This window comes from Pogona vitticeps, chromosome 4 (assembly GCF_051106095.1).
Source record: "Pogona vitticeps strain Pit_001003342236 chromosome 4, PviZW2.1, whole genome shotgun sequence".
In the NCBI taxonomy this organism is placed as follows: domain Eukaryota; kingdom Metazoa; phylum Chordata; class Lepidosauria; order Squamata; family Agamidae; genus Pogona; species Pogona vitticeps.
Genome location: NC_135786.1, coordinates 119,530,246 through 119,558,074, shown reverse-complemented (window position 1 = coordinate 119,558,074; position 27,829 = coordinate 119,530,246). Strand labels below are relative to the sequence as shown.

General features: G+C 41.3%; 1 protein-coding gene across 4 annotated transcripts in view; it reads left to right on the top strand.

Annotated features, from left to right (window-relative positions):
* BRINP2 (BMP/retinoic acid inducible neural specific 2) overlaps positions 1-27,829 on the top strand; it is a 195,682-nt gene that overhangs the window by 72,389 nt on the left and 95,464 nt on the right. For 2 of the 4 annotated variants that reach the window (XM_078392389.1, XM_072998201.2), the window contains exons 1-3: positions 15,389-15,579; positions 15,778-15,868; positions 19,687-19,886. In XM_078392389.1, coding sequence (XP_078248515.1) covers positions 15,793-15,868; positions 19,687-19,886 — 276 coding nt within the window. In that variant the 5' untranslated portion in view covers positions 15,389-15,579; positions 15,778-15,792. Of the gene's footprint in view, positions 1-15,388; positions 15,580-15,777; positions 15,869-19,686; positions 19,887-27,829 lie in introns of those variants that run through there. The other 2 variants (XM_020815123.3, XM_072998200.2) reach the window with 1 other exon arrangement.

Here is a 27,829-nt window from a genome sequence, read left to right as displayed (position 1 = left end):
GCTCCCAGATGGCTAGAAGTCGGTGGAAGCAACAAGTCAAACCTCTGGCTTGCATCCACACTCCTGACTACCTTGAACCTTGTTCTTTGGATGCTTGGCTTTGGACTCTGACCCTGGACTACGTTGTGTGAGTTGGCTTTGGTATTTGGATATCGGCTCTGCATTCTCTGAATTTCTGACATAGGACTGGCTTATCAGACTCTGCTGTTGTAACCCCCGGGAACGTGACATTTCTGACAAACCTGGTACATGTGAATTAGTAAAACATGTGATTAATACTGGTAACCATGAAACTTTTACTTGCAATCCTGTTTATGCCAATGGAATTAATGTCAGACATGTGGAGAAGGGATGTGGTGGCGCTGCCGCGGTTCGCAAGCATGCAAATGCAAGTAGATAAATAGGGACCACCTCGGTGGGAAGGTAACAGCGTTCTGTGTCTAAGTCGCATTGGCCATGTGACCACAGAAGATTGTCTTCGGACAAAACGCTGGCTCTATGGCTTGGAAACGGGGATGAGCACCGCCCCCTAGAGTCGAACACGACTGGACAAAAATTGTCAAGGGGAACCTTTACCTTTACCTTTACCTTATGTGGAGAAGATGGTTCAGAAATTGCTGGTTTCAGAAATTATTGAGCCTAGCCCATGGGTCGGGGAACAGGGATAAATTACCCCATTTGGGGTAAAAGTGAAAATCCTGGGGGTAATGAGCAGGCTGCTACCTCCCTCCCTCCCATCCACCCCCACCCTCTGGAGCCAAAGCTTTAATTGTAAACCACCTCGCTCTGTTACTTCCTTCGTTGCAGCAGGGAGCTCCTAAATGCTCCGTTCTGTTAGAGAGATCGGAGAGATAAGCCTAATTGGATGCAGCTGGGGATTAGCCCCGGGCAATCAGCCAATCCGGGGCTTCTGAATGACTGCTTCCTGCGGAAGTGACTGCAAAGAAGCAGCAGGAGGGAAAGGAGCAAGCAAGGGAAGGAGGGAAGAAAGAAAGGTGCGAGAGACCTAGGACTTCGTCAAGCTTATTTAAATGTACAAAATGGAGGTAGGGAGGGTGTGTGTGTGTGTGTGTGTGTGTGTGTGTGTGTGTGTGTGTGAGAGAGAGAGAGAGAGAGAGAGAGAGAGAGAGAGACTAAGAACTGAAAATGAACAGGCAGGCAAGCAAAAGTGAAACTGAATTAAGGGGGGGAGGGTGGCTTTTTAAGGTGCTGTCTAGGTTTATCATCGCTTTCCTCCCAAGAGGCAGGCATCTTTGAATTTTGTGGCTGCTGTCTCCATCTGCAGTGATCATGGAGCCCAAGAAAGTGAAATCTGTCACTGCCTCCATCTCTTCCCCTTCTATTTGCCAGGAGGTAATGGGACCAGTGACCATGCTCTTCCTTTTTTTGATGTTGAGTTTCAGACCATTTTTTTGCACTCTCCTCTTTCACCCTCATTAAGAGGTTCTTTAATTCCTCCTCACTTTCTGCCATGCTTTTGCATAGTCAATGAAGCAGAAGTAGATGTTTTTCTGGAACTCTCTGGCTTTCTCCATAATCCAGCGAATGTTAGCAATTTGGTCTCTAGTTCCTCTGCCCCTTCAAAATCCAGCTTGTACTTGTGGGAGTTCTCGGTCCATGTACTGCTGAAGCCTGCCTTGGAGGATTTTGAGCATAACCTTGCTAGTGTGTGAAATGAGTGCAATTATATGGTAGTTAGAGCATTCTTTGGCACTGCCCTTCTTTGGGACTGGGATGTAGACTGATCTTTTCCAATCTTCTGACCACTGCTGAGTTTTCCATTGGTGATGATAAAAAAATCACACTGGTCCTTTGATATTGGGCTGTGGCACCAGGGTGGGTGACATGACCTTTAACCTGGTTTGTTCCTTTTTGCACACCACACATAGAATGATTAAAGTGGTAGGGAAACAAGCACACCCCCAATTCTGCGTTGGCTGTCTCTAGAAAGCATGTCATTGCTAGCACCACTCTGGCAGCCATTAATGATCCTCTGCAAGCTAGCAAAAATTTAATGCAACTTGCTAGGCACATTGGACACCTTACTACTCCCTATACCACACCATGGCTGGAGTGCAATGTGTTCCAGCAAAAATAGTGCACATGTTTATCAAATTTGGTGCATCTTCCTAGTTCGGTACACAGCCTGTGTAGATTCAATAATATTTTTAATTCAAATAATGTATGGTTTCCTTCCTTTCGTATCAAGGGGGCAATGTTGGCGTATATAAATTTTTTGCGGGGTAAAAGGTAAAAAAGTTCCCTGACCCCTGGCCTAGCCAATCTGAATGGCATAATCCTGTAGGGACTATGCCCAGGGACAATTCAAATCATATTGTCTTTGAAGTAGATTTCAGTCAGTTGAACCAGATAACAACCAGATTGTATTTCTTTGCCAAGTGTAGAATCTATTACAGAGAGGGGAACTAATACTGAATACATTTCCGTTCTTAGAGTAGAAGGAGGTTTATTTCAAGTTGTGATAGATGAGGAGTCAAGAGATAAAAAGAGCCTTGTGGCGCAGTGGTTAAAATGCTGTACTGCAGCTAAAACTGTGCTCACGTCCTGGGGTTCAAATCCCAGGTAGCCGGCTCAAGGTTGACTCAACCTTCCATTCTTCTGAGGTCGGTAAAATGAGTACCCAGCTTGCTGGGGGGGGGGGCAATGTGTAGCCTGTATAATTAAATTGTAAACCGCCCGGAGAGTGCTTGTAGCGCTATGGGGCGGTATATAAGTCCATAAATAAATAAATAAATAAAATAAAACCAATTTTGTCAGCCACGGGAATTTTTGTTTAAACAAATAACCACATGGTTTGAAGAATACTATCCTTACTTTTCAGAGAATTGCTGATGAAATACTAAATGATTTACCTTTTGCATGTAATTATGTGAAAGATATTGTGGTGACCAGTCCTGATTTTGTTTCCCACACGGAACATGTTGAAATTGTACCATACAGATTGCAAAATGTTGGTTTGAAGGTACAAGCTGATAAATGCCATTGGATTAGAGGAAAAAATTTATTATTTGGGTTATTGGATTGGACAAGGGGACTACCAACCTTCAGATATTCGAGTGTTAGCCATAAAAATTGGCCTACATCTACAGAAAGAGAACAAGTTTTGGCATTTCTCAGGTTGATTGATCATTTCAAAGAGTTCATTCATGACTACAGTAAATTGGTTTTGCCAGCTAATAAGGAAGCAAAAATCTGTTAAAATTAATTGAACACAAGTTTGTGAAAATGCTTTTGCAGTTTTGCAAAATCAGCTCACTTTTAATCCTATTCTGAAATTACCTGACATTGACATACCTTTTGTGATGCAAACTACGTCCTCAGGTTTGGGCCTAAGAGCTGTATTATTGCAAAAAGGTAAAGATGAAATCCTACATCCAGTTGCTTCTGTCAGTAGAGAGCTCAACTCTCAGGAGAAAAATTACTGCAGACATGAAAGAGCAGCCTATGCAACCTTATGGGCCACTCATCTTTCAGCCTCGTTTTTCCGCTTCCTTGTTTTACATATTCACCCTTCGGTGACACATCTCTTTTTCACCCAGCTGATCCTCTCTCACACAATACAAATCAATTTTCCTAACCTCCTCTTTAAAGATTTCACCCTCCTTTCTAAAAATAAATAAAGTCCCTTTTTCTTGTGCTGCTCCCATTTCAGTGGGCTGATCTGCTTCCGTTTCAGTAAGCTGTTCTGACGAAAATTCCCAATGCTCTGTCGTTTATTTCCTGTCCGAAAGCACAGTCTGAAGTTCGCAAAACTGAGTTGCAAGATAGTTCAGAATGTTCATTTGCATGTTCTGAAAGGCATTTCTTAAATCTTCTGTTAAATCCATCTTCGTTGAAAAGTAGATGGGCAAAGATGCTTTCTAATTTCGAGATGTACACCTCACTAGAAGAAACATTGCCTATTATGAAGAAAGTAGCCCTCAACACAGCTTGCTTACTTCTTCCAGCCGAGAGCCATAAAGTACTTAAGTAATAAAAGTCAGATCCTCAGCAGAGCTGATGATTTATTATACTGACCCAGACTCCAGCTTTCACCAAATAGTCATAATAAAACTTCCATTAAGTTAAAATCCACCTCTTGCAGCATCTCGCCTCCTTAAACCTCTTTTTTTTTCTACAGTGGTGCCCCGCATAGCGAGGTTAATCCGTTCCAGATTAACCGTCACTATGGGGAAACATCACTATACGGAACGGAAAATGCCATAGGAACACATTAAACTTAGTTTAATGTGTTCCTATGGCTTCTAAACTCACCATTAAGCGAAGTTTCCCCATCCGGCCGCCATTTTCGCACCCTCGGTAAGCGAGGGCAGGGCGCGAAAACACTGCGTGTGGCCATTTTGGGTGTCCGGTGGCCATTTTGGAACCGCCGAACAGCTGATTTTTAAAAATCGCTATGCGAAAATCAGTAAGTGAAACGCTTACCGATCGTCGCAAAGCGATTTTTGCCCTATTAAATCATCGCAATGTGATTGCATTAGCGATCGCAAAAAATGGATCGCTATGCGAATTCATCGTTAAACGGTGCGCTCGTTATGCAAGGCACCACTGTATTATAAAAGTTTCTAAGAGAAGCTGTGAGTTGTTCAACCGAGGACAGGGGATAAGGGGATAGAGTCTCTGTCTCTGTCCTTGTCAGTTCCAGTTTCTGTTATTCAGGCGTGATGCAGTAATAAAATACCGATCTGTCTGGGTTTAAAGCTTATTTGCCGCTTCCAAGATTACACTATCTTCTTTGAAATCAGCCACTTAAGTTTATTTTGTACTTACAGAGGCGATGTTGAAACCAATTAGTCCTTGTTTATGCAGTCATTCATAAATCTTCATGCTTCCCTCCTGCCCGCGGAGCTTCACAGCTAAGACGACGTTAAAAAATGGCATCGGTGGAATCCTTTGTCTGGAGAAGGAGTAATCTGAGAGGTGGTTGCTTTTCACCCCCCAGAAGATCTCCGCTCTCCTACGACTCAGGGTGGGCTTCTCCTGGCCCTCCCTATCCTCCAATTTCTTGGGGAGAGTCTGGATTCACGACATGCAGCAGAATTCTGGGGAGCCCAGATTCCTTGCTGCCTCGCTGTTTGTAGCTCTGCCCCTCCTCTCAAAACTTTACAATATTTTTGACACACTTTTTCATTTTTGCCCAATAAAAATACTTTATGCTTGTGACTTTATGCTTGTGAGAAGATTCATGTGCTAGTTTTAAGACATTGTAGAGAAAAAATTGAGGAACGACTAACTGCACTGAAGGATCTTGTTTCCTCAGGAAACCTATCTTGAACTCACAACACAATAGCCTGTCGACACTTCAATAGAAAACTACAGGTATATCCGAATCTTCTAGCTGATTAGTCATTTCTCTCACTACGCTTAGAGTAAAATCATCATCCAGACATTTCTTGAAAAAAGGAGAACAGCTCATTTTACAAATAAATTTCTTGGGATCGGCAAAACATGAGTAAAACAACCCTGGATCTTAAAACCATCTAAACTCTTTTTCATAGGCAAATGTGACTTGACATCAGTATATTTATTTATTTATTTATTTATTTATTTATTTATTTATTTATTTATTTATTTATTCCCCACCCCTCTAGACCATGTCTACTCTGAACTCTTGAGGCTTTTCTCAAAGAAAAATCTTCTGATGAGACATTTCCCAAGCTTAGCAAAACTGTTCTGGCCTTTGTCTCTGGGTCATAAAGTAATTTAGCTTATTCTGAATTCAAACCTGACACTTCTGCTTGAGTAATTGGGCCCACTACAGGAAAAGCTTGGCTCTGTGGCTTTCTAACTGACTCTTGAGAGTCCATTGCGCATTTCACAGTTTCTGTGGCATTTCTAACAGCTGTAACACTGGTTCCTTTTGCAAAAACTCAGTCTCTCTGATAAAAGTTTCTGAGCTAACTTGATGCATGTCTGCTGTTTGCTCATTGGGACAATACTCTTGCAAAGGGGCAGCTTATTGTGGGGTGGCTAGTTGAGTTCTCTAACTGCCATTCTTTCCCACAAAGTGATGGAAAGTAACAACAAGAACAACAACAACAACAACAACAAAACCCCCATAGCAGCACAACAAGTAATGTAACTTTATTTTTTCAACACTATAAATGAGCAAAACATTCTAGTGAGTAATGGGAATGAATTACAAAGGAGAAATTAGTTCTGCTTACAGCTTCCTTTTAATTGGGAGAATTCAAGTAAAAGCAAAAGATTCCACAAAGGTCATTTAATCATTGTGATGATATTGAAGGAGAGTGGGGCTTGTAGTCATTGAGGATGAGAGAAAATGGACAGCTAATTTACAGCTCAGCTTGTACAGTGTGATCAAGATAACAGTCAAGGCCGGACCAAGAGGCCCCAGACTGGCAAAATGTAATGCTGAGAGGAGGGGGACAAAGGGGAGGTCTGAAGAAGGTAGAAAAAGATGGGGGAGAAAGGAGAAAGGAGCTGATATTTTTGGAAGGTTTTTGGAGAGGAAAATTACTTTGTTACAGAATGTAGATGAGTAGAAAAGAAGGAGGGGAATACCCCCTTTGCTATACTTAGATTTAGCTTTTTCTTATGTTAATTAGGATTAGTAGTTCCATGTAACCACAAGCCTGAGGCTATGTTTTACTACTGCTTTATTGCACATCTAAAAACTGTTTTTGAAAAATCTTTATTTTCTTAAGAAAAATACTATTAAAGACAATTGGAAGATTTGATCTCTTGGAACAGTAAGGCTATACTAAATCCAGAAGGGAGAAATGATCACTAGCTTGCTACCATTGAAGAATCATATCTAGTCCTACCTGGCAAGGTTGTTGTGAGGTCTTAGGTATCACAAAACCTATGCTTAAGTACTTTGAAAGTAAAGTAAACTTGTTTTTGGTTGACCAGGCTTGCCCATGGTTGCAACTGCTATGCACTGCTGGAGTTGAAGTAAAAAAATTGATAGATTTGTGATCACAGTGGTTCCCTGCCCACACTTTAGAGGTTCCTTATAGAACTCTATTGTGACAATCATTATTCCTAACACTTTATAAATATTTTCAAACCAAATAGTGAAATGTGCCTTTAATTACTGTTCAGAACAAACACATATACACCAGCTTTCTAAAATTACAAATGTTGTTTTAGGGGGCACTTCAGTCTTGCAACTGTCCTTTATGCCTAAACTTCCATCTTTCTGCTTCACTTCACATTTATCTAGGTTTAAAAGCACCAGTTGTGTGTGTGCTGTGTGGAACTTTGTCAGCCATATCTTACTCCCCTGCTTCTCCATCTTTCCCAATCAGACTTAAAGTGTTTATAAGCTTCAGCCAGGTTTTAATTACAGTTAAATTGTAAAGAAAAGAATGAAATTGGCTAATCATTGTTTACAAAGAAACACAGCAAGCAGCTGAAATCATCTCATACTAGCGAATGGTTCTTAAATGGAGGTCTAGTTGGCTGATGACTTGCTTTACAAGCTGCAGTTGTAAATCTGATACATGTAGAATCACAGAGTATCAACACATTCCTTTTTGGCATAGATCTCAGCATGAATAATGCCTTCATAGGTAGTCAGGAATAGGTACTGTTGTTGTTAATTATGTCTGCATGCAGGTTTTCCATCTCAGGAGCTCAGAGTTGCTTGCATAGAGTAAGTTTCTTCATCCCAGATTTCACAGCAATGCTGCAAGGCTGATAGACTGAGCAATACAGAATCACTCAAGGTCATAAATGGAACATCATAAGTGGACTCTGTTAGAACAAGGCATGTGTGTATGTGTGTGCATTGTGTTTTAGAATAAATGGGCACTCTGAGAAGCCTTCCAGAAGCATTAACTGCCTTCCAAATAAGTATCATTTTAAGGCAGAAGTACATTATTGAAAGGCAATAATGCTGCATTCAGCCACCTTTATGCTGCTGAATTTTGGTGATGTAGGCAGAGTATGTATGGCTCCTGATAGATGGGGAGAAGTGACAGTGCTGACTCATGGATAAAGCACAGTCCTGCATTACATTAAGAAAGGCTGCAAGTCCATTCTGGCCCATGATGATCTATTCTGTCTTGCAGCATTACTTACCTTTTAGAAGATTGTGAAGGTAGTTCTTTTAAAAATGTCCTTTTTAAATGTTGAATGGTTCTCTGTGTTGGTTTTAGTAGGTTGGTTTCTTACTGTGGATATTTCATAATGTTGCTTAGGTCATCTGTTGGCTTTTTCATTATGTTTTTAGTTGGTTCTTCCCCCCCCCCCATGCTTTGAGGCCCTTGAGTGTAGGGAAAAACCTGTATCAGTGACATTAAAGCATAATAAATTAACAAAACTTTTGAAAGTTTGGGGTGCAGATCATTTTCTTAATCTTGCTTCTTGACATTTCATAAGCTTCTTAGGTGAGAATGCTGGGAAATGAATAGAGCAGGTGCTTTAACTCTGATTTAAGTGCAACAGGTCTGGCTAGAGTGCCCTGGGTAGCTCCAAGTCCTTCCTGTGATTATTGGATGAAACAATACAAAACAATATCTGCAGATTATGTGAAATAAAATAGTCTGAATCTGCATAATTTATGATGAGTTATATCAGGTTTCTTCTCTTTCAAACATTTACCTTGCTGCTTATTTTTCATAGCACTGAAAGAGGGGAAAAAAAGAAACCATACATAAATATGCTATTTACCTATTATTTAGAACCTCTTGCCTTCTCTATATTTTGCCTTGTATGCAGCCTGTGTTTTGACATGTTTCTTGGTGCTTTACCAACCAGAGGGATTATACAACTAGATTATGGAACAGAAATACTTCTGAGCCTAGTATCAGGCTGATGTGAATGAAATACACTTAGTACCCTGGGTTTAAGGCCATGGTGTGCTTCTAGAAACTGCTGCTGTCACTCATTTCTGGCCATAACAGCCAGCAGGATGTAATCCATTGCTGCTGAGGTACTAGGCATGACAATGAAATCTTCAGCAGAGCTGCCATTATATTTGCCTGAAGCAATATTTTTCATATGGAAACAGTTCTCAAGGTAATTTTTAAGGAAAGCAAAGAACTTTCTTATAAGGCAGTGGTAATGGTGGTTGATGTTTTCTGTAGAGTATCACCTGGGCTTTGCAGAAAACATTGGAGCGGGATGTCATTTGAGCTGTATGGTGAAGATAATTGTCTTCCCTCACCAGCAGCATCTGGATTTCCTCTTTGGAGTCTAGAGCAGATAAAGCAAATCTTCACATGGCATGCTTTGATAATACTGGCAAGAAATAAAATACTATGGCAAATGAGAAGTATCCTTGTCAGAGGGAAAATCCAAGGAATGATGAAAGCGCCAAAAAGAAATTTAGATTGGTAATCCATGCATGTTTTAACAGAAGTAGTTCTCATTACATTCAATGGGATGTGCCCTCTTCTAAGTGCACTTTGAATTGCAGCATTTGTGACATTTTGCAAGGAGAATATCCATTGCTTGGTACTTTCCTTCTGTTAGAGGTTTACAACTGCACTCTCGGGCAAGCACAATATACAATGTATTAATCAGTATGAGATGTATCTGTAGGGAAGTTCACACCTAATGATATTATGGAAACAAAACACATGTAAGGAGGTAACAAAGATTATTAATCAAAGAACAGAACTTGGTACAATATAGGTGTTTCCTTTTATTTTACTACAGCTTACTTGTTTTATTTATTTTACAGTGGTGCCTCGCAATGTGACGTTAATTCGTTCCAGCGAAATCGCTGTAGAACGAAAACGTCATAATGTGAAAATAAGAAACCCATTGAAACCCATTAAAACCTGTTTAATGCATTCCAATGGGCTAAAAACTCACCGTCCAGCGAAGATCCTCCATAGGGCGGCCATTTTCGGTGGCTGTCTTGTAATGAATCCGTCCCAGAAAAGAGCGGGGAGCCATTTTATTTACCCGGTGGCCATTTTGAAACCGCTGATCAGGTGTACGAAAATTGTCATTTTGTGAAGAATCGGTTCCCAAAGCAGGGAAAGCGAAAAAAGCCTATTCAGACCATCATTTTGTGATCGCAAAAGCAATCGCAAAAACGTCATCGTAATGCGGGGCAATCATAAAGCAGGGCACAACTGTACTTGTTTTACTGTAGCATCCTATAGCCAGTGGTCTATACTAAAAACCCATCTTGTCCAAAATACTGTATTTAGAAAAATCAGCTAAATTATTTTCAGAGGGCTCCATACCTCCCAGCTTTTCCACCATAGGCTAGAACAGTCATTCCCAAGTTGTTTTTGGCTAAAGCCCCACTAAGAATTCTTCTCAGATTCCATACTCCTTTGTCAAACAAGGATACAGCATGAACAGATAAACACAAAATCATTTGTTATTTAACATCACAAAAACATGAACATTTTGACATACTTGACACAAAATTTTTGAAAAGACTGTATGAAATTAAAAGTCTGTTAGGCCTAATACGATCCTTGAGCTTGGTGTTTTTCTGCAAGTTTCACGATATCAGGCTCCAAATTAGACAATGATAGTCGGAGGTCACTTTTTGTCACAATATTGATTCTGTTCCTGGATTTTATCAAATAAACTACTGTGCTGAATCCACATTCAACCAAATATATTGAGGGAAAGGCAATATAAATTTTGGGCTTTCTCTCACAGTGTTGGACATTTATTTGGCAGATCACTCTTGATCAGAAATCTTTTTGAAACTGACTGGACCGACAATGTGCAGTTAAATCACTCTGAAGATCAATCAAACTCTCTTGAATTCCTGCCTCAACTTGGGTGGGTTGTACTTTAGATGGATTCAAAATGCACTCCAGGATACTCAAGTTTAACAGATCATTAAGTCTTTCTTGCATATCCTTATGTATCTGCTTGAGATGCTTCAAATAAACAATAAGGTCATCATCCTTCAGTACCTCTGTGATTGTCTTCAGGTTTAGAAATTCTAAGAATTCTGGATATCCTTTATTGTGCCAGTAGACCATGAGTTTCTTAGGAACTCGAAAGGAGAGGAAAGAAACAATGGCTTCCTTACTATCTACAAGGTTGCTGTTTTGCCATGTAAGTTCTTGTGTAACAAATTAAGTTTCTGAAAAATATTTGCCAGATAAAATATGTCTGCATTCTCTTTTCTCCATGCTCTTTATCAGACATGAAGGAAACTATAATGTCAAAGAGTGTAACAAAATATTGAAGGCAGTTTTCCTCGAAAAGTCACCTAACCTTGGTATGCAGAACCAGCATTTGGAAGTCTTCTTTATTTTCCTCACATAACTGTTAGAAAAGATGATTCTGAAGGGTGTGGGATTTGATGAAGTTTACAGCCTTTATGACAATTGAAAGTGAAATATTGAGGCATCCTCCCAAGTTCTTAGACAATAGGTGCTCCCTATGAATAATGCAATGAATAGTAAAGGCAGAAGGTATAACTCTTTTTACAGCACCATCAGTTGCATATTCTCATTTGGAATATTGTTCTCACTTCAGTAGTTTTTGACTTCTTCAAAAATAGACAGTCACTTAGTATCCATTTTAATTCTCTGAGCAAAACATCTCTTCCATCAGTTTGTTACAGTTCCAGAATCCCATGAGAAGAGCATCATTATTTTGTAAAATAGTTTCATCTAACTGGAAGTAGAATTTCTTGGGTGGGACTGAACTGACCAATCACTCTTGAATGGTAGGTGCCATCTTATTGATTCTTCTGGCAACACTGGAGTTACTCAAAATTGTTTCTTTGGCACTCAAATTCATGACAGCAAAAATTATTATATCTTATATTATTGAAGGCAGGATAAGCAACTCACCAATGTTGTGAACACTTCCAGTTTTAGCAGTCAGTTTATTAATTTTATAGGATACAACAAGACAGTTGTCTAATTTCTGAGTCATTTGAAGAATTTGTGTCAGTGTTGGCCTTCTCTCAGAATTTTCTTGAAGGTTTTTGAAGAAATCCAAAGGGTTATCTTTCTTCACTAGATGCACGGTATCCAAATGTTATTTCAATTTGATTGCCCTCATGCTTTCATTTGAAAATGTAGTCATGAAGTTCAAACACATAAGCAAAGACGGGTTTTGTAGAGATGCAATGAAACCATATGATAAATATTCCACAGTATACTGCGAACATTTTTTTCACCAAGGAACTGATGGGTAGAATTACATATTATGAAATTAATCAAAATAATGAATTTAATCAAATTATGAATTATGAAATTAATCAAAAATAGGAAATTTTTAAAAGAAGAAAATAGTGAACAAATACTGTATACCATATACTTGTGTCTTTAAAATTGATCCTAAATACCTGGGTTGACTTATACACAAGTGTATTTGCTATATCTGGTCATTAATTTACTCTTAGAGCAACTGATGAAATGAGCCCAGCAGACCCCTTGCCCCTTAGAGGGAAGAGACACAGAGAAAGGCTCCTGAGAGAGAGATATACTGTTAGTCACTTAATATCAGAGGAGAAGAATTTAAGCTACAAGCGTATGCGGATGACTTAGCTATAATACTAGAAAATCCCCTAGAAAACCTCGAAGGGTTATTGAGAGTCATAGAAGAATTTGGACAGGTGGCTGGATTTAAAGTAAATTATTAAAAACCAAAATTTATGACAAAAACATAAAGAAAGAAGATGTTGAAAAATTAGCATGGAACTCCAATTTTGAGGCGGTGAAAAAAATTAAATACTTAGGAGTTGTCATCACCAAAAAACCAAGCAATTTAATGAAAGAAAATTATTTAGCAATACAGAAAGAAATTCAGAAAAATCTTGAGGAATGGAGCAAACTACAACTCTCATTTATGGGAAGAATATCAACAATAAAAATGATGACCTTACCAAAACTATTATTCCTATCTCAAAATCTCCCAATACTATTGAACTTTAAGTATTTTAAGGACTTGGACAGCTTAACATCAAATTTTGTCTGGAAGCCTAAGAAGCCAAGAATAAAACTTAAATTGCTACAAGACCTGAAAGAAAGGGGGGGAGCAGGACTACTGAATTGGTTACTATATTACAGTGGTGCCTCGCTTAACGAGCGCACCGTTTAACGACGAATCCGCATAGCGATGCGTTTTTTGCGATCGCTAATGCGATCACATTGCGATGTTTTAGATAGGGAAAACATTGCATTGCGATGATCGGTAAGCGTTTCACTTACCGATCTTCGCATTGTGATGTTTTACAAACAGCTGATCAGCGGTTCCAAAATGGCCACTGGGTCAACAAAATGGCCACCTGCAGCGTTTTCGCGCCCTGCTCTCGCTTACCGGGCGGCGAAAATGGCGGCCGGATGGAGGATTCCCCGCATAGCGGTGAGTTTTCCCCCAATAGGAACGCATTAAACGTGGGTGGCGCCTATAGAAGCATTCACATTAAAAGTGTTGAACCAGAAAGGAGCACTGACCACATATGAAAATCTGTTAACTAAAGAACAAAAGATAAAGGATAAACAAGAGTTAGAAAAATTGGGTGTGGCTGTTGATTGGTGGTCAATGGTGAAATTAGAATCAAGATACAAAAAAGATAGGACTGTGGGTTTCTTTGAGGGCAAAGTGCGGGTGGACAGACTTTGGAAATATACTGACGAAAAAATAATTTAAAAAATGTATACATACTTATTAGAATATGATTTAGAGGATGAGAAGGTGAAAGAGATGATGGTAAAATGGGCAAAAATTTTTGGATATAACATAGGTCTTTATGATTGGATTAAGATGTGGAAAGAAAGTTATAAGATGATTAAAACAGTAAATCTTAGAGAAAATGTCCTCAAAATGTTTTATAGATGGCATTATACACCTGTAAGACTGGCAAAATGTCAGAAGGTAACAGCAATATGTGTTGGAAGTGTAAAAAAATTGCAGGAACTTATTATCATATGTGGTGGACATGAGAAAAAGTCTATTGGACACAGGTGTGGGAAACAGTGAAAGAAATTACTCAGCAGAAATTAGATATAAAACCTGAAATGGCATTATTGATTATCATGCCAGGAATCAATTATAAAAAAAATGAAATATTGTCTAACATAACATACTCACAGCAGCCAGATTACTCTGAGCCCAAAAATGGAAAAGCGAAGAAACTCCAACGATAGAAGAGTTGTTAAAGAATCTATGGGACATAGCAGATCCGGACATACCATCAGAAGCACTGCAGGAACAATCAAGAGACTATGTAAAACAAAGCTGGAAACTAATATACTCTTGGGCCCAGAGGAGGACAGGAGTGTAGGGCAGATTTGACTATATATGTATATGCATTCAGATCGCACTGGGAACTCAGCTGGAGAGAACGGAAGGTCAATGAAGCTTGGAGTCTCTGACTCCAAAGGCTTAACTTAGTAGAAGGGTTTTTCTTTTTGTGTGCTGATGATTTAGTTGTATGTTTAGTAGTATATTAAATCAATAAAATATATATTAAAAAACCACATGATAAATATTCCACAGCATACTGCGAACATTTTTTTCACCAAGGAACTGATGGGTAGAATTATTTATATTATAAAATTAATCAAAAATTATGAATTTAATCAAATTATGAATTATGAAATTAATCAAAAATAGGAAAATTTTAAAAGAAAATAGTGAACAAATACTATATACCATATACTTGTGTCTTTAAAATTGATCCTAAAAACCTGGGTTGATTTATACACAAATGTATTTGCTATATCTGGTTATTAACTTACTCTTAGAGCAACTTATGAAATGAGCCCAGCAGACCCCTTGCCCCTTAGAGGGAAAAGAGACAGAGAAAGGCTCCCGAGAGAGAGAGATGCTGTAAGTCACACTCTACTACTCTACTACTGGCTTTCTGACTCATTCCGCTCATTCCACACAAATACACAAACCATTACGTATACAAGTAAAAAAGAAAAATAACCTTGCTTTTCTGCACTACTCCTTTCTTCTCCAGCACAGTCAGTGAGTTAAGCTACACACACAGAGAGAGAGAGAGCTTTCAATAAAAACAGGCAGGGTGCCTTCATCAGTTGCTGGGTAGGCAACAGGCAGAGTTGCCTCAGTTAGGTTGCAATTATGGCTGGCTTCCAATCAAAAACAGGCAGGATGACTTCCAATTAAAAAAAATCACTGGGGAGGTAGCATGTAGAGTTGCCCCTATTCTGTTCTAAGAAAGCCATGAAAACATCAGGGAGGCTGCACAAAGGGTCAGGCCCAGGCTGCTTGGGTATTTAATCAATTTAGTTATTGGGGGCCCCACAAACCTTTGGGGATCCCCCTTCTCACAGATTTCAGTCTATGCCCCCCTTCAAATGTGCCAGGGCCCCCTATTGAGAATGGCTGGTCTAGAAGCTTACTCTTTTTTACTTATTTAAAAAAATCATGGAAAGCTCTGAATATAATGTGCTTAATTTATTATTGCTCTTTCTGGCTTCCCCTCCAGAGAATTTGCTCGTTGGAAAGTGAATAACTTGGCACTGGAAAGGAAAGATTTCTTCAGCTTGCCTCTGCCTCTGGCTCCAGAATTCATCCGCAATATTCGCCTTCTGGGGCGCCGGCCTAGCCTTCAACAGGTCACCGAGAACTTGATTAAAAAATACGGTACCCACTTCCTGCTCTCAGCTACTCTTGGAGGTGAATGTTCAGCTTTCTTTCTGTGAGCTCTCTCTCTATGGGTCTCAAGCCATATCAACTGAGTATCCTGATTCAGTACTTTGTGTATCTCTGTATGCATGTGTATGGGTGTTTGTGTCTGTTTCTATGCCCCTTGTCTTTTTGATGATTTTGGAATTGGCATTGTTTTGAATTGGTGTAATTCTGCATTACATGTAGGTAGCAGTGGAGAAAATGCAGAGTGGTGATGCTGCATCAGGTAGAGTGGAGAAAATGCGAAGAGTGGTGATGCATGTGGAAAGGCAGGCAGGTGGGTAGGCGGGAGTGTGTGCATGTGAGTGGGTGGGAGTGCGGGCAGGAGTGTGCGTGTATGTCCATGCATGTTTGGCCCTCCAAAATCTGAAACATATATATTGTGGCCCTCACTCTGAACAGTTTGAAGACCTCTGCTATAGGGCAATGTGTTTAGAGGCGCTTACTCCAAATTAATGATGTATAAACATGCATTTCCCCCCCCCCCAAAAAAAAACCAGGGTGGATCCAGTGTTTACTTGAAAGCTGGTTTCCTGTGCTTTATGAGATTTACTCTACGAATAGGAACAAAACAGGAGTAGCCTAGTGGCACTTTTTGCCAGAGGCAAAACAGCACATAGCATCCACACCCAGATAAAGATGCATAGTATTTAAAGTCAAGAAAGTCATCTTAGCAGAGGAAGCAGAACATTCCATGAGTAGCTCCCTCATGCACTGCAATAAAAATAAACTAAATAGCTAAATAATTTCCTCCCCTTTCTTGACACTGAGAATCTTCTGCTTGCAAGGGCTGCCTGCCTCTACCAAATGACAGGGCCAGCTTTACAAGACATGTTTGCTAGGAGGTTGAAGACAGTTATTGACATATTAATAGCTCAAATCCTGCTTTATTATGGATGCGAAAGGCAAATGGTGTAATTTTTGGTGCCTTCTCACTGGCGGTTAATGAATCTTCACTGGATTCATCAGCACAGCCAAGCATGTGTGCATGCAGCCCCCTCCCCCACACCCCTGAAGTGTCTGTTGACATGCATATGGGGTAACTAAACTGTTGTTAGTTATTTCTGAAGAAATGGCCCAGAACAGAGAAAAGCTTTAATTCAATTGTTCAGTGAGAGTTGGCTGGAGTAGAGCAATCCAACATACATACTTAAGATAATAGCAAGTTTGATAAAGCAGCTCCCTGAGCCCACACAGCTTGGCAAAGTAGAAGGTGTAGGAAATTTGTGAGGATTGGACTTCTCCAGATCTGATCCCCACAAACTTCCAGTACCTTATGCTTTACCAAGCTTTGAGGGCTCAGGCAGCTGTAGTATCTATCACAGAAGTGTCAAACTCAATTTCATCTTGGGCCTCATCGGCATTATAGTTGCCCTCAAAGGGCCGGTTGTATTTGTAAAACTATATAAATGTATCTGCTCTTTATCATATAATTCTCCTCATTCGATTATTACAGTGGGGTCTTGACTTGTGAAATTAATCCGTATTGGAAGGTGGTTCGCAAGTCAAAACGTTCGCAGGTCAAAATCTGCATTCCCATAGGAATGCATTGAAAACCATTGTAATCCGTATCTGCTCTGTACCGTCCATAGAAAGTAATGGGAAGCTGCTGTTCCGCCTTCTGCCACTAGAGGGGGATATTTTGTAATCCCGGGAAGGCGAAACAGGCAGCCCAGCCATTTCCTCTGAGCTCCGGGGGAATGGGCCGGGTGGAGATGGGAGCAGCAGCAGCACACGGTGCCCGGCCATCAAGGCTCCCCGCGGCGCTCCCTCCCTCCCCGCCCGGCCTCCGTTTACAGCCGCAGCCCAGGAAGTTGGAACAGGCAGCCGGCCCCCGCGGCGCTCCCTCCCTCCCCGCCCGGCCTCCGTTTACAGCCCCAGCTGGCTTCCCTTCATTCAGGCAGCCATCGCCCACCCAACCGCGCTGCACTCGCCCTCCTCCCCTGTTTCCATCACCCACTGCCCGCGCCCGCCTAGTTCCCGGCGCGGAGCCCTCCCAGCGACAGTGCCACTCCGCAACTCGCTCCCGCCGTCCTGCGCAGGCTCACCGGGGTGCTTGGAGTCTCCTCCGCCGTCCTCGCCGCTGCCTTTTGCCACCGCCGCCGGAGCTCGGCTCAGCGGGGCCCTCCCAGCGACAGTGCCACTCCGCAACTCGCTCCCGCCGTCCTGCGCAGGCTCACCGGGGTGCTTGGAGTCTCCTCCGCCGTCCTCGCCGCTGCCTTTTGCCACCGCCGCCGGAGCTCGGCTCAGCGGGGCCCACCCAGGACAGGCAGAGGCCCCGGCCGGGCTGGAATTCTGGCGGCCGGAAAGCTCCGAGGTGCCCCAATCCCGGAGCAGGAGCAGCGCCGCTGCCTCTCGCTGCGCCGCTGCCACCCGGCTCCAGGTGCTTTCCCGCTTTTTTAAACTTTTGGGTTCGTACCTCAATTCTCCGTCCGCAAGTCAAAATGGATTTTTGCGGACGGAGAAGTACGTAACTCAAAAAGTTCATACCTCGGGCCGTTCGTAACTCAAGACTCCACTGTACTGGTTTATTAACGTAAGTAATAACTACAGTACTTTATTTTTCTGTGTATTAGATGCTCCCATGTATAAAATGTCCGCCCCCCCCACTTTTCTAACCCAAAATTTCTTTCTTTGCAAAAAAAAGTGGGTGGGGAAGGCAGGGATCAAAACACTTTGGTTCCTGCTTTCCCCCTCCACTTTCTTGCGAGGAAAGTGCTTTCCCCCTCCATTTTTTTCACAAGAAAGTTTCCTCACAAGAAAGTGGAGGGGAAAAGCATGAATCATCAAAGTGCTTTGATTCCTGCTTTCCCCCTCCACTTTTTGTGAAGAAAGTGGAGGGGGAAAGCACTTTCCTCACAAGAAAGTGGGGGAAAAGCAGGAATTAAAGTACTTTGATGATTTCTGTTTCCCCCCTCCACTTTCTTGTGAGGAAAGTGCTTTTCCCCTCCACTTTCTTGGTAAAGCATAAGGTACTGGAAGAAAGTGGGGGAAAGCAGGAATCAAAGTGCTTTGATGATTCCTCACTTTCTTGTGAGGAAAGTGCTTTCCCCCTCCAATTTATTCGCAAAAAGTGGAGGCATAAAGCAGGGATCGACACACTTTGATCCTTTCCTCCCTCCTTACTTCCGTGTATATGACGACCCTCAATTTTTAATCTAAAGATTTGAGACAAAAGTATTGTCTTATACACGAAAAAATATGGTAGCTCTGAAAGTAAAAGTCTATTATCAAAGTCTAGAAATGATGGAAAGCAGATATTCAAATATACAACTCCTGTACAATTTATTGAAATGTGAGTTTTAGTAACACCCATTGATGCCCACTCCACAGCCCCACCTGTGTTTGTTTGTTTTGTTAATTATTCATGGAAGTCCCCCACCTTTCCCTCCCACTTGCCACAGCCCTCAACCCTCGTTATCACCTGGTTCCTCAACTCACTTCTGTAGTCAATGCGGGAGAGGAGGTAGAGATGGCTGCTGCTAGGCGACACCTTCAAACAGTCCTCACTGGGAGCCATAAGAACAGGAATGGGCAATAGCAAGGACACCCCCCACTTTTCTAATCCGAAATTAAGAAAAATAAGTGGGGCTTAGCAAGTGTAGGGGGAAAGGGATCAAAGCGCTGCAGGATCGCTTTGATTCCTGCTTGTTTTTGTTCTCTCCTCAGCTTCCTTCCATGTATAAGACGACCCTCAATTTTTAGTCTAAAGATTTTAGTCAAAAGTACAGTGGGGTCTTGACTTGAGAACTTAATCCGTATTGGAAGGCGGTTCTCAAGTCAAAAAGTCTGTAGGTCAAGTCTCCATTGACCTACAGTGCATTGAAAACCAATTAATCCCGTAACAGGCCGTTTTTATTCCATTTTGGTTTTTTCTGGTCTGTAAGTCAATTCTCAGGCTGCAAGTCAAACCTGAATTTTGCGGCCAGAGAAGTCTGTAACTCAAAAAGTCTGTAAGTCAAGCTGTCTGTAAGTCAAGGGTCCACTGTATAGTCTTATACATGAAAAAATACGGTACACTCATTGAGCGCCAAAGCAGGTGTTTCTTGATCTGTATGCAAAACAGACTAATCACACCTCCTAATGTCTTTGCAGGAGAAGAGTCCCTGACCATTTTTGTGGACAAGCACAAGCTCAATCGGAAAGCAGAAGCTGGAGGGCCATCAGGAAGTGGTGGGACTAACATTTCCATCTCCTTGGAAACACTGCACCAACTGGCAGCCTCTTACTTCATTGACCGTGAAAGCACATTAAGACGCCTCCACCACATTCAGATAGCAACAGCTGCCATCAAAGTAAGCCAGGAGATGGGGTGTAAAGACAGAAAAGGGTTCTGTGCAGATTGGATCATTTACCATTTTTGTAGTTTTAGAAGAGTTAGTCTGTGCTAGCATATCAAGCAAAAACCAAGAAAAATAAAAAATGAAGATGACAAAAACATTGTAGCACCTTAAAAACTAGCTGCTATATTTTAATCTGAGCTTTCATGGACAAGTCCACTCCCTCAGACATAAGAGTAGGACTACATGGCAAATATTTATACATTTATACATGGCCCCAAATCAGATACTGTATTTGGGAAGGGACACATTTATGAAGAAGAGAGCACACATTAATTCCACCACCAACCCTCACTGCTTGAATAGGAGCACCCTGCACTGCAGCATTTCATTGCAGGATCACTGCATGCATTCTGTCTACAGTTTTAAAATACAGTGGTGCCTCACATAGCGAGGTTAATCCGTTCCAGATTAACCTTCGCTATGTGAATACTTCGTTAAACGGAACAAAAAAAGCCATCGTTTAATGCGTTCCAAATCGGCAGAAAACTCACCGTTTAATGAAGTCTTCCCATAGCCGGCAGCCATTTTCACGCCCTCGGTAAGCGAGGGGAGGGCGCGAAAATGCTGCGCGCGGCCATTTCGGCTGTTCCGGCAGCCATTTTTGACCCACCGAACAGCTGATCCACGGGTCGCAAAGCGAAGGTCGGTAAGCGAAACGCTTACCGATCTTCGCTATGCGAGTTTCGGCCATAGAGGCCGACACGATGCCTCTGCATTAGCGATCCTGGAAAAGGGATCGCTATGCGGATTCGTCACTATACGAGGCGCTCGTTAAGCGAGGCACCACTGTAAATTTACTCCTGTACTCTGTTATTTTATGTTGTCTTGTATTGTTACATTGCAAGGTTTGCTTTAAATTATTAATGTATAATCCTCTCCATGTCAGCTGTTCTGATAGATATGCAGGGTACAAATAAATAATATGTTTTAAATGAGAGAATCTTGTCAACAGTCATATCAAAACAAGAGTCCTATTTTGATCTGTGCACAAGAGTGCAGTGCAATAGAAGATCACTTACCGTGAACAAAATTGCTTTTCTTCCCTGTTGGAATCACTTTGTACTTATGGTTCACCTTGGATTTTAATAACTAGACTTTGGACAGGCCAAAGAAGGGGCAGTGGGGAATCTGCATAGCCATGGCTATATTAAACTTTTCTTTCTGTGTCAGCCCATGGCAAAAATTTTAATTAAGTCAAACCTTTTAAATGATTAAAAATGAACACTAAATCAGGAATAAATAGTTCAGTAGACAAAAACTAAGCAAGTAAAGCAGCAGGCAAAACCAAAACAAACAGAAGTAATTTGTGTGGAGATGGAAACTGCTTTATATGGAATCAGACAATGAGTCCATCACACTCAGTTCTGTCTGCTCTGACAGCAAGTTTCAGATTTTCCCTGTCTAGCTAGCTAGCTAGCTAGCTAGCTACCTACCTGCCTACCTACCTACCTACCTACCTACCTACCTATTCATTCATTCATTCATTCATTCATTCATTCATTCATTCATTCATTCATTCATTCATTCATTCATTCATTCATTTATTTATTTATTTATTTATTTATTTATTTATTTATATGCCACCATTCTGGCAGCTAAGACCACTCTGGATGGTTTACAACTGAACAGAAGAATAATAGAATAACAAAATGTAACATCAATAAGTTAAAAAATGCAAAACAAAATACTGTAAAATATAGTGGGAGACATAGTGGAATACAATACATTACATTTAATAGCATAAAAACATGACGGTATGTTAAATGTTACATTATCAGAAGTAGGAAGCTGCTCCCTTCTTGCTGTTGTTCAGCCTCCCCATTTCCCAGCTCAGGTGGAGCAAGAGGAGGACTGCTTTTCTTCCTGGAAACTCCAGTCTTTTCCTCACAATTACCATATATTTAAATCAAGGGAAAGAGAGCATCTGATGAATTAACTAGTTAATTTTTCTGCTAATGGGCAGCTGGTGACCTCTGGATGCTGGTGGCCTGCACTCACATGCTAGTTGAACATCTGACTTGCCCACCCTTGTACTAGTGGATCCATCTCCCTTGCTGCACATGACCTGATTCTGGGCAGGGCCAACCCTGCCACTGGACAGCAGAGAAGTACTGTTTTGGACAGCAGAGAGGGAATCTAAGGCTGCCTCGGGGCAGCAGCATCAGTCCTCAAACTGTCCCCCTCTGTTGGAAGATAGAGGTCCTTGACCTTGCCTGGACTTTCTAAACTGTACTATTGCTGTAGGTGTGGTGGAGAGTGCTGTTACATTCTGAGTTTCAAAGTGAAATTCATAACTACCAATTCAGATTTCTGTATATAGAATGCATGGGGGCAGATCTTGTCTTTTGCCTCCAGCAGCAAAATGTCTTCTGTCTGGCCCTGTTTCTGGGAAATATAAAGTAGGGAGAGAGAAAGCTGGTTGTCAAGCCTATTTCAAAAGCCCTAGAGATGTACAGCAGTAGCTATAGTGATGGACTTATCTTTGAAAGAAACTGTTCAAATTTCGGTCACTGATTGACAGGCTGGTATCAGAGGCTTTCTGCTTCAGACTCATTGCTTTTTGTGTGGACAAAGTGATGGTGGAGAAGTAGGACTAGCATGCTGCTATTGCCACATGTTTATTTCTTTTGGTCAGAGACCTCTCAAATGAGATTTGTATCCATTAAAACGCATTATAGTGACTTAGATTTTTGGTGTGTCAAGCCCAATAACCCAGTTTAACTGCCAATAGGATTTCAGGACCAAAGGCAATGAAAGGTATCTTGCAGCCCTGCTGCCGGTATACTCTTTCGCCATTTCTCCCCTTTCCACTGCATACACTAGGCAGAAGCTTAGGCAGATGCACAATTCCATAAATTGTAGTGGTGAACTGCAGCTACTTAACAAGGTGCCGATAATGACTTAGTCCCATGATTAACATTTGACCAGTAGTCAGCTAGACATATGACTGATGCCATATTAATTCTCTGTAATTTGCCACTGTGCCTTAATGTGTTTTCAGTAACTCCACAATAAAATCCCACTAGGATTTTGTTAGTGCGTGAACACGCGGAAAATCTTAGCAGAGTAACTTCAAGGTCCTTGTGCAAAATGACTCACACAGACACGATCAACTTCTTCTACCACCAGACGTGTATTTACAGGATATTTACAATTACAGTAGTGCCCCGCATAGCGACGATAATCCGTTCCAGAAAAATTATCGCTATCCAGATTCGTTGCTATGCGGAACAAAGAAGCCCATAGGAATGTATTAAAACATGTTTAATGTGTTCCTGTGGGCAAAAAACTCACCGTTATGCGAAAATCCTCCATGCGGCTGCCATTTTTGCTGCCCGGTAAGCGAGGAATACAAGCAAAAACACAGTGGGCGGCCATTTTATTTACCCGGCGGCCATTTTGGAACCGCCGATCAGCTGTTCTAAAAACATCGCTATGCAAAAATTGGTAAGTGAAATGCTTACCGATCATCGCAAAGCAGTGTTTTACCATTTAAAACATTGCAATGCAATCACTTTTGCAATTGCAAAAAACACATGGCTGTGTGGATTCGTTGTTAAACGAAGCGCTCGTTATGCGGGGCACCACTGTATACAGAGTGACAGCATGGCACCATGATTTCATCAGAAGAGCAGGAATACATCTTCTCTGCACAGTCCACATATATACACTTATGCATCTGGCTGTGTCCAATCAGCACAGATGTTGCATCATGTTTGAGCCAGCCCTCCTGAGTCACAGTGACTCAGCATTTTGACACACCTAATCATCATGGCTGCTCATTAGGACATTTGTTCTGCTCAGGCCTGTAAATTTTATACTCTGACACCCCTCCTAATTTACACCTGAGCAAAACTCATACCCATTTCCTTGGTTATCTCTATATGTCTTTGTGCCCTTAAGGGTTTCGTCATAATGTCAGCAATGTTTCTCTCTGTTTCACAGTACTGTAACTTTTATCAGTTTTTCTCTTATTGTTTCTCTGACATTATGCTATTTGATGTCCACTTGTTTACTTCTGTTTCTTTTTTAAAAAATACATGTTATTAGTTTTTCACTCTACATTTGATTTGTGCTTGTCAAACATCATGTTACATGATTTGCTTACAATTATTTGTTTTTTACATCTCAGTGTCTTCCCAGTTGTCCCCCCGAATTCCAGACATCTTTCAAACATTCAAACCATTCATGTGCGTATTTTAGTATATAATATTGGCTACTATCATAATATTATTTTCATAGTGTACAATATTCTCAAGATCTTCTAATAACATTCTTAATAAAAGTAGTTCCAGATCCGTGCCCCAACCTTATATCTAGTTTAATTTACCTAAAAAGAAAACCCACCATATTACATCCTTACCCTGGTTAGAGCTCCCTTATTTCAATTTATTTCTCCTTTTTAATATAAAGGATATGCTCCTTTACAATTCCTGAACTTAAAAATATACATTATTTTCAACATTAAGGGCCCCGTTTCTATTTTTCCATTTTTCATCTTTCTAAGTAATTCCCTCTCTTATTTCCCTTTTTTTACTTTTTGTTTCTGTCTCTCTAAGCATTCTGCCATCTTTCATGCCCTCTGAAATCATTTTGTGCATCTGATTTATCTCCACTAGATCTTTATGCATGTGGTCTATCTTCAATAGATCTTCCAGGCTTTTTAAAATAAAATTTGCTGATTTTCTCCCCTTGTCTTCCCTTAATACTCTCCTCGGATCCAAGATTGAAGTTGTTTCTCTTAGGTTTTCCCCATTAATTTCCTCCAGCTCCTGTTTTGATTGGCATACATAATCTGGCACACTCTCATTTCCTTTTTCGTTATTCCCTGTCTCTTGTTGACTATAATTCTTCAGATGTTCATTGAATAATTTTGCCTCTTGGTAGTGGGATCTCACTATTTCTGTATTGCTTGAAGGGTAGATTTTGTTTCATCCAAAAATTGTCCTTGTTGTGCCATTCTGTTCCAGCTGCCCAAGAGCTTAAGCCAAGATTCGAAACCCCCAAGTCTTCACAGTCCAGTTTGATTATTGTATCTGTGGCCTAATTGATCCCTGGCAAATTGATGCCAGCCAAATAGATATTCCAAGTCTCCAGAGTCAGTTCAAAGAGTCTGCTTTGGTCAAATAGACCTGAACCAAAATTTAAACCCTCAAAGTACCAAGGTACAATGCAATGGTTGTATCCGTGGCCTGATGGCCTAATTCCCATAGGTTTACGCCAGCTAGTCAAACACAAACACTTCCAGCTCCTGGGGCAGTTTCAGAGGATCTACTTTGGCCAAATAGGCCTGAACCGAGGTTCAAAACCCCCAAATATCACAGTCCAATTCAGTCTTTGTATCCATATCCTGGTAGCCGCAATTCTGCATTGGCCAAAACTGAAATTCCAAGTCCCTGGAGGTGGTTCCAAAAAGTTCACTTTGGCCCAATATACTGATTCTCAAAGTATAGTTTTAAAAGATCCATTTTAGGGTTAATTTGTCTATGTTCCAGCCAGACATGAAAAAAATCAAAAGGAAATAAAAAACAGGTTTCCAAGCTTTAAACAGCAGTAGAGTGCTCAAGGTCACTGTTCTGGGCATTATGCCAAAAGACTTCAGGTAGCCAAAATATAAGATAACTCCAGACTTAACTAGTAATAGCTTACGAGAAAGTTTCTTGAGATTTATAACGCCAAATTATAATATTCTTAAAATATATTTTAAATGTATATAAATTAGTAGTTAATATTTATTTTATTTTTATTTATTTATTTCATTTATACCCCGCCTATCTAGTCAATTGTGACCACTCTAGGCGGCTTACAACATGCACTTTAAAAATAAACATATAACAAACCACATCACAACTAATAATTTACATAAATTAAAAGATAGAATAAAATTTTTTTCCCAAATATGGCGAGAAACGGGATATATTATAACAGAAAAAGAAGGTATTAGGTAGAAAGGGGGAAGGCCTGCCTGAACATCCATGTTTTCAGTTGTTTCTTGAAAATACCCAGCGAGGGAGCAGCGCGAATGTCAGGAGGTAAGTTGTTCCAGAGGCGAGGAGCCACCGCCGAGAAGGCCCGGTTTCTTGTCTTTTCCTTCCGGGCCTCCCTCGGCGTCGGGCTCCTCAGCCTCACCTCCTGACTCGCTCGGGTGACACGGGTAGAACTGGGTGGGAGTAAGCGTTCCGCCAAGTATCGAGGCCCTAAACCGTTTAGGGCTTTAAACGTAAGCGTCAGAACTTTGAAGTCAACGCGGAACCGAATAGGCAGCCAATGCAGCGCGGCCAGAATAGGAGAAATGTGATGGTATCTTCGAGCTCCACTTAGGAGTCTGGCCACCGCATTCTGCACCACTTGGAGTTTCCGCGTCAGCCTCAAAGGTAGCCCCACGTAGAGCGCGTTACAGTGGTCTAATCTTGAGAGTACGAGCGCATGGACCAGGGTGGTGAGCGCCCCCACATCGAGATAGGGTCGCAGCCGGGCTATCCGCCAGAGATGAAAAAAGGCGGTGCGGACCACGGACGCCACCTGAGTCTCCTTGGAGAGCCCCAGGTCCAGGTGGATCCCCAGACTGCGAACCCCACTCTTTGCGGCAAGAGTCACCCCCCCAAACGAGAGGGAGTCGCCCAAGCCGCCAACAGTGGGGGCACCCACCCTCAAGACCTCCGTCTTGTCCGGGTTCAGCCTCAGCCCGTTCTCCTGCATCCACTCCAGTACAGCCCCCAGGCAGCGCTGGAGGGACAGGACGGCATCACCTGCAGTTGGAGTGAAGGAGATGTAGAGCTGGGTGTTGTCAGCAAACACGGGTCCAAAAACACGTGTAAGCCTGGACAGAGAGCAATCAGGAGTTTGCACATGCTAAAATGGGCTGAGTGAGTCCAAACTCAGCTAGCCATGATACAACACTCCTTCTCACAGATCTGCCCACATAACAACACCCTTGTACTCTCAGATATTATTGTGAAAAGGTCAAGTGGGCTTTGTAGTCCTTAGACTTAACTTGCACCACTGACAGGACTCTAAGTAAGCTAGGCCGAGGCAGCACTCTCAGATGACCCTATGACAAGTGTACTGTTCAGAAAACCAATTGAGTTTTATAATCTTTATTTTATTAAAGAATAAGCATGTTACTAAGTATCAAAGCCAAATTAAACCAAAGCAAATAAACTAGCATTGTGCTGTTTAGTTACAAAGATGTAGTGAGGCAAAGAAAACATGAAAAATAGAAAAGAGTTCAAAAACCTTACAAAAACACAAAAAGCCATTAAAAAGAATAAAAACAGTTCCAGTCCAGGAAATCATTAGTAAAAACAAAATAATCCAAGTAGGTTATAAAAAGGCTATAGTCCTCAGTGATCCTGTAGAACAAGAATCCTGTACTAAAAAGAAAGATTCAGTAAAAGTCCCATTGTCCTTAGAAAAGTCAAATCCAGTAAATGTACCATAGTCCTTACAAAATTACAAGAGCATAGTCCATATGGAGTATTCCAAGAAAAGAAGTCCCTAAAGAATATTCCATAGAACAGTCCATAGAAAATAGTCCATGCATAGTCCTTAGGGAAAAAATCCCATAAGTCCATAGGTAATCCAGTATAGTAAAGGTTAGTCCCATGTGTCACGAATGACTGAAGGATCGGTCTGGAAAGACAATGTCCATAGGCAAAAAGTTCCTTTTTCAAGAGTAACTGGCAAGGGCTTATCGCACCTTCCCACGATGTCATCCAATCAGAGTTCGTTACTAGGCAAACAGTCCTGTTGCACCCCATGACTTCTTTCTCATACGCACCAGACCACACTCGCTCCAGTTGGTGGAAAAGACCAGGTCCAACGTATGGCCACCCACGTGGGTGGGGCCGTTTACATGTTGGGACATGTTCAAGGAAGCCATGGTTTCCAGGAAC